This window comes from Gracilinanus agilis, chromosome 4 (genome assembly GCF_016433145.1).
Source record: "Gracilinanus agilis isolate LMUSP501 chromosome 4, AgileGrace, whole genome shotgun sequence".
In the NCBI taxonomy this organism is placed as follows: domain Eukaryota; kingdom Metazoa; phylum Chordata; class Mammalia; order Didelphimorphia; family Didelphidae; genus Gracilinanus; species Gracilinanus agilis.
The window spans coordinates 514,799,929-514,807,747 of record NC_058133.1 but is presented as its reverse complement, the minus strand read 5'-3'; the positions used below and the strand labels follow the sequence as shown (position 1 = coordinate 514,807,747).

The following is a 7,819-nucleotide window of genomic DNA, read 5'->3' as shown; positions in this document are numbered from 1 at the left end:
AAGAACAGAGAAGGGAAGTCATAAGACTTATTTGGGAAGTGCATATTATATTTAGTGTAGAGCTTCTGTTATATTGTAAAGGAAGATTAGAGGAAGGCTAAAAAGAGGAAGATTGAGTGCAGGAAATAGAGTATTGAATGCTAGGATAAAAGGTTTGAATTTTAATGCCTAGGCTGATAGAAACCAGAGAAGGTGTTTTTTTTTTAATTTTAAATTTGTATTTTATTTTTAATATTTTCCCATAGTTACATATTTCATGTTCTTTCTTTCTCCCCCTAGCCTCCCTACCCTCTGTAGCTGACTCACAATTCCACTGGGTTTTACATGTATCATTGATTAAGACCTAATTCCATATTATTGATGTTGGACTAGAGTTATCATTTAGCATCTACTTCTCCAACAATATCCCCATCAGCCCATATGTTCAAGCAGTTGTTTTTCTTCTGTGTTTCCATTCCTGTAGTTCTTCCCCTGAATGTGGGTAGCATTCTTTTCCATATATTCCTCAGAATTGCCCTGGGTAATTGCATTGCTGCTAGTACATTCAATTTTTACCACAGCATATCAATCTCTGTGTACAATGTTCTCCTGGTTCTGCTCCTTTCACTCTGCATCAATTCCTGGAGGTCATTCCAGTTCACATGGAATTTCTCCAGTTCATTATTCTTTTGAGTACAATAGTATTCCATCACCAACATATACCACAATTTCTTCAGCCATTCCCCAATCGAAAGATATTCCCTCATTTTCCAATTTTTTGCCACCACAAAGAGGGTGGCTATTAATATTTTTGTACAAGTCTTTTTCCTTATTATCTCTTTGGGGTATAATCCAAGCAGTGCTATGGCTGAATCAAAAGGCAGATAGTCTTTTAAAGCCCTTTGGGCATAGTTTCAAATTGCCATCCAGAATGGTTGGATCAATTCACAACTACACCAGCAATACATTAATGTCCCAATTTTGCCACATCCCCTCCAACATTCATTACTCTCCCCTGCTGTCATTTTTAGCCAATCTGCTAGGTGTGAGGTGTCATATCAAAGTTATTTTGATTTGCATTCCTCTAATTATAAGAGATTTAGAACACTTTTTCATGTGCTTAGAACTCATTTTATTATTTATATTAGAGTTTTAAAAGATTATTATCTTTCTTCTTACACATTATGGTATCATAGGATTAGGAAGCTTGGGGCAAGAAATTTAATATTGTAGGAGCACAAAACAAAACTAAAAAGTAAGAGCTTCAGAACAGAGATACTGATTTGGAAAATGAATGTCTGGTCAAAAGATCGTTTCAGAAGACCAAAGATTTCTCCTTTTCCATACTCTCACCAAGTCCTTCCCTCACTTGGGCAGAAGAGCATGCAGCAATAATTCTCCAGTCATGAGGAAAAGTTTATGGAAATGGACTTGGCTTCAGGTTATACTTAAGAATTTAAAATCGATAGACTTACAGATTCATATTTTCATAGTTTTGGAATTGGGAAAGACAGTAGAGTTCATCTAATTAAAACCTTAATTTTACAGATGAGGAAACTGATATAGCTGGTAAGTATCAGAAGCAGGCTTTGAACTCATGTCTTCACACTATAGAACCAGAGCTCATTCCATTGTATCAGTTCTGAATTAGAACATTAAAGAATATACAATTATCAACATGACATCATACTGGTGGAAAAACAGGCTGGGTCTAGGAACAAGAAGAGAGAAGAGAACAGGCATTTAAGAGCCTACTATGTGCCAGATGTGCTACATTAGACAATCATTTTCTCATTTTATCCTCACAACAATCATGTGAAGCAGTATGTCTCCTGTAAATGGCATGTTGTTGGATTCTGGTTTCTCTTCCATCTCTTTCTACTTTGTGGGTGAACTCATCACATTCATATTTAGTTATGATTACTGTGTATTTCCCTCCTTCCAATTTTCTTCTGTCTCTTACTCTTTCCTTTTATCTTGTCCCTTCTCAATAACTGCCTTCTTCAAACTACTCTCCCTTTGAATATCTCCCAATTTCTGTTATTTCTTTCTTCTCCTATTTCCTTATTAGATAAATTATATTTATGTACACAATTGAATGTGTGTATATAGTCTTCCATCTTTGAACCAGTTTCAAATGAGACTGAGGTTGAAACATTGTCTGCTATTCCTCCCATTTTCCCCTCCATCATAAAAGTGTCTCTTGTTTTTCTTGGTGCCATCTACTATTCATCCCGCACCTCATTTTTCCCCCGTATCATCTTAGACCATTTAGTACTCCAACCTCTCCCTATGAATAATTCTTCTAATTACTATAATAGTGAATACAGTTTTTGAAAATTACACATAACATTTCTCCATATGGGAATACAAATAATTTGATCTTATTGAAGCCCTTAAAGAGGTAAATTTAAAAATAACAGTTTTCTTTCTTTCCCCTCTGTTTCTTATTTACCTTTTCATGTTTCTCTTGGGTTTTGTGTTTGGATACTGAACTTTCCATTTAGTCCTGATCTTTTCTGTGCAAATACTTGGAAATCTTCTATCTTGTTGAATGCCCATACTTTCCCCTGGAAGTATATAGTCAGTTTTTTTTTAAACCCGTGTACTTCAGTGTATTGTCTCATAGGTGGAAGATTGGTAAGGGTGGGCAATGGGGGTCAAGTGACTTGCCCAGGGTCACACAGCTGGGAAGTGGCTGAGGCCGGGTTTGAACCTAGGACCTCCTGTCTCTAGGCCTAACTCTCACTCCACTGAGCTACCCAGCTGCCCCCTATATAGTCAGTTTTGATGGGTAGGTGATCCTTGGTTGTAGACCCAGTTCTCTTGCCTTTCTGAATATCATATTCCAAGCCTTGCAGTCTCTTAGTGTGGAGGCTGCTGGATCCTGTGTGATCCTGATTGGTGCTCCTTGATATCTGAATTTTCTCTTTCTGGTTTCTTGTAAAATTTTTTTCTTTTACTTGGAAGCTCTTGAATTTGGCTATTATATTCCTGGGGGGGTTGTCTTTTCAGGGTTTACTATAGAGGGTGATCTATGGATCCTTTCAAAGTCTATATTGCCCTCTTGTTGAAGAACTTCAGGGTAGTTTTGTTGTATAATTTCTTTTAGTATGGAGTCCAAATTTCTATTAATTTCTGTTTTTTCAGGATGACCAGTGATTCTCAAATTGTCTCTTCTAGATCTGTTTTCTTGATCTGTCAGTTTCTCGGTGAGATATTTCATATTTCCTTCTATTTTATCAGTTTTTTGACTTTGTTTTATTTGTTCTTGCTGTCTTGAGAGCTCATTGGCTTCTACTTTCCCAATTCTGGTCTTTAGAGAGTGGTTTTCTGCTATAACCTTTTGATTTTTCTTTTCGATTTGGTCTATCCTGTTTTACAGCTGTTTTAAGTTCATCTCCAATCTGCTTATCAATTCTTTTGATTTGGGGGCATCTTTCTCCAATTGGGAGTTTCTGTCTTTTAACCTGTTAATTTCCTTTTGAGCTATTTCCCACTTCTCTCCCCAAATCACTTCCATCTTTCTCATGATCTCAGAATTGAACTCGTCAAGAGCTTGTGATCAATTTCCATTTTTTTGGGAAGGTTTGTATGTGATTACTTGTTTATTTTCCACTGTTTGTTCTGTTGTCTGGATTTTTTCTGTGTAAAAGTTGTCAAGTGTTAAAGATTTCTTCTTGATCTTTCTCTTTTGAGGTTCTTGTGCCTGGCTTGCCATTATTATTATTTCTTTCTCAGTCAGAAGTCTGGGTGAGGCAGACAGGCTTTCTGCCTATCCTATTGAGCTGTGGAGCAGTTTTGGTCTGAGTCACAGTGCCATGAGCCCTCTCAGCTTTATCCTCATGCCCAGGGTCTGTCTGTGCTCTTTAGGCTCCTAAGGTCTCAAGTCTAGTTGCTCTCAGGGTCAAGCCTCCTGGTGGTCTGCTTGCTTGCTCCTCTTTTCGAAGCTCCTTTAACAGTTTCAGGAAGCTGCTTCCACAGTCATGCATCCCTCTGCACTGGGTCCCCATCCAAGGTCTGTGCCTATGCTCAAGATTTTCATCCACATTTGAGGCTGTACATGCGCTCAACATCCGCACCTGTGCTTAAGGTCTCTGTTCAAAGTCTAAACATTCTTTAGTCTCTTGGGGGTCTTAAGTCTTGCTGCTCTCAGGAACTGGCCCTGGTGATCCCAGGTAGCTGCCAAGAACTTAATGAATGCCCCAAACTTGCTCTAACTCTTGTGCACTGGCTTTGGCACTGTAGGTGGTGTGGGGGAGAAGGGGTTGCTCAGTTTGCGTTTTAGTGAGAGCTATTTCACCCCTTTATAGCATGGAAATGCCCCGATCCCACGTACCTTCAATGCTGCGCCCTGTTGTGAGGTCCCTTCATACTTCTGGATTTGTTGTTATATCCTCTTGTGGAGTCTTATATGTGTGGGTTAGGAGAGGTTAAGCCAGAATCATTGGCCTAGATCATTGATTCTTATACTTTTCTGGGCTTGAGTCCCTTTTTAAATGTAGATAAGTGCTTTGCCTTTGGAGTTACTCAATGCTTCATCTCCTTTTGGTATTTTAAATGTGAAGGTATTTTAGGGCTCTTTATCCCTTGTGTTTGTGTGTTATAGCTTACCAGAAAGACCAAATTTCTTGCTATTTATGAAGGGTTGGTGTTGATGATCACACCAATGGTCATGATGACCAAGAAAAAGAGATAATCCTTCATTTCCACATTTAGGCCTCTACCAAGTTTGCTATATCAAAGATTGTTCACAGGGCTTATCATACACAACTCAGGCATTTGTATTCAAATTAGGCTGAGGCAGAAAAAACAAACATTGAAAGACAACCTATGCCCCATTTGAATGTTAGCAAACAAGACTCAGCTTTGCCAGGATCACCTCTCAGAAGAAAGCAGGGTTGCCTAGTGGATATAGTATCTGTGATGGACAGAATTAAGCGAACCTATGAGAAAGTACAAAAGTGATGCTGATAAAGATACCTGATCAGGGCTCTCTATTTTCTGGCATAAATCAAAAGAAGACAATCAATACAAAGAAAAAAGTGACCACATTTCCAAGAAAAAGGCATAGCATATTATACAGTAGTCACATTGACTGGAAATCAAACAGCAACAGCAGAAATATTAGTAACTGTGATTACCTTCAAAAAGAGCTCTTTATCAGCATGCAAAAACATGTAGAGAAAATCCTGTTGGTTCTGATAGTTGGAGAGTTTGTAATTGGGGTTCTAGGGAATGGATTCATGGCACTGGTGAACTGCATTGACTGGGTCAAGAGTAAGAAACTATCAACTTCTGATCTCATCCTGGTTGTCCTGGGCATCTCCAGAATTGGTCTATTGTGCTTGATTAAATGGGATAGTTTTCTATTCATATTCTTTTTGGATAGAACAGAAGATGAGTACCAAAATCTTATTAGGGATTTATTTTGGATAATTACCCACATTTCAAGTGTTTGGTTTGCTACCTCTCTCAGCATTTTCTACTTACTAAAGATTGCCAACTTCTCCCATCCTTTCTTCTTCTGGCTGAAGTGGAGAATCAATCAAGTGGTCCACATACTTATGGTGGGGCCCTTATTCATCTCTGTATCCTATGAATCCATAAAGTTAGTGGAAATTTACTCTGCTTGGACTCTTAGTAGAAAAGAGAATGAGAGAAATGAATCTCAAGAGGTCCAAATGAATAGAAAGCATTACTTTATTGAACAGATTGGAATAAATATTCTAAATATTCCTCCCTTCATTCTTTCTATCATATCCTGTTTCCTGCTACTTTACTCCTTATGGAGGCACTCCCAGAAGATGCAGCTCAAAGTCAAGACCTCCAGAGACCCCAGCATAGAGGCCCATGAAAGAGCAATGAAAGCCATGCTTTCCTTCCTTATCTTTTTACTATTCTATTATATCGGCATCTTCCTCACCTACAAGAACTTCTCAAAGCTGATTTCCATGTTTGGTATGACATTAATGTCCCTTTATCCCACAGGACATTCACTGATACTGATTCTGTGGAACAGCAAGCTAAAACGTGCTGCCCTATTGGTGTGGAGGCAGATGAAATGCTGTCTGAAATTCAATAAATCCTGAAACGTCTAGATTTGTTTGACGACAAATTGCATTTTCTTAGCGGAAAAGAAGTTAGCATGTTATTCTTAAATTACTTTCTCCACATCCTTCCAATCCTATCCTTCAAATTCTCATTGAGCACCAATTTAGTTCAGAGTATTTGACTTGAAATATTAACATTTGGATTCAAATCTTGTTAGCTATGTGTTCTTAGACAAGACACTTACAATTTCTGAGACTTGCTTGTCTCATCTGTATGATAGGAATAATAACATCAAATATTGCTGTAAGAATTACATAATAAATATACTTTTCCCCTAGGCTCCCCTAAAGATTCTGGAGCCAGGTTGAATCCTGTGGGCTGATTATAAGATGGAAAGTTTCTTATTTCATCTTTCTGTTCCCAACTTCTGCTCCTCCAGAAAGATCCCCAGCATACTATTGGAATATCTCACTTTATAGATTTCCTAAAAATAAGCAAAAGGTTTTGTTGTTTTTCATAGAAGTTGTCAAGGTGTCAAATGCACATTGGAAACAGAATAAAATTGTTTTCTGCTCACTATAATATCATGAGAAGAAAAAGACTTTGAGAGGTGGAGCCAAGATGGTGGAGCAGAGAAACACTCAGCTGAGCTCTCCAAAAGGCTTCTCTAAACAATTCTATAATAACACCTCAAGTCAAATTCTGTAGTAGCACCAACAAAAGGTCAGTTTTCCTGTCCTAGACAATTTAGGAGGAAAAATCTGTCTCACAAAGATGATGATAGGTCCCAGGAGTGCAACAAAGGTAGCATAGGCCATCCCTTGAAGTCAACTGCATTGGTGACAGCAGCAGCTTTGGGAGCTCCTAGTCCAATGATGGTAGAGAGATCTCACAACTAGTCAGAAGGAGATTGCAATTGATTCTGTTTTATTGTCCAAACACGTTACAGGTTTCAGTCATAGGGCCAAAAGGAATAATAGTACCTATAGCTACATGGATACAAAAGTCCAAGCTGTGGTTCCAAGAGGGAAAATGATGCTTGTGATCTCTCACAGGGAATTAGAAACACTTATCTCAATTCCAGGATAAAAGGTAGCACTATCAACTCTGGCTCCAAGAAAACAGAAGACATAGTCACAGTCCCAGGGCCAGGAGGGATGCTACTTCTGGTGTCTACAAAGTCCTTTTCTGGGTAAAGACCAGAGCCCAGGTCAGGAGTGTAGTGACTACACCTCCCTTTAGATCATACCAACTTAGAAACACCAAAAAAAAACCTATAGATTCCTAAAATTAAATCTAAAAACATTTCAAGAAACGGCTGAATCTTAATACAGTGGCTCCCCTACCTCAGGAGCAGAGCCTAACTTTAACATAGAGTAGAAAGTCAGTAAACATACTGGAAAAATGAACAAACAACAAAAAAGGACCTGATTATAATGAGTTACTATGATCAGACGGAAGAGCAAGACACAATCAAGAAGAAGGAAGCAATGTCAAAGTGGCTATAAGTAAAGTCTCAAAGAAAAATGTGAATTGGATATAAATCTAAAAGAATTCCCAGAACTCAAAAGAGATTTTAAAAATAAGTTAAAGAAAGAGAGGAAAAATTGACAAGAGAAATGAGGATGATGGAAATAAATTATGAAAAGAGTCAACACACCATAAAAAACAAAATTGGTCAAATGACAAAAGAGACATAAGATTTAATTGATCTAAAGAACTTCTTAAGAAATATAAATAACCAAATGGAAAAAGAGGTATAAAAGCTCAATCAAGAAAATAATTT

General features: G+C 37.9%; 1 protein-coding gene across 1 annotated transcript; it reads left to right on the top strand.

Moving 5' to 3' along the window:
- The first annotated feature begins 5,147 nt into the window (after positions 1 to 5,147).
- LOC123244312 (taste receptor type 2 member 10-like) lies at positions 5,148 to 6,071 on the top strand. The gene has a single exon (XM_044672716.1). It carries the CDS (start codon positions 5,148 to 5,150, stop codon positions 6,069 to 6,071), a length of 924 nt encoding a protein of 307 aa, XP_044528651.1.
- Positions 6,072 to 7,819: the final 1,748 nt, after the last annotated feature.

What these genes read in the sequence shown, in the direction of transcription:
- LOC123244312 (XM_044672716.1), top strand. Translation starts at nt 5,148, where the DNA reads ATGCAAAAACATGTAGAGAAAATCCTGTTGGTTCTGATAGTTGGAGAG.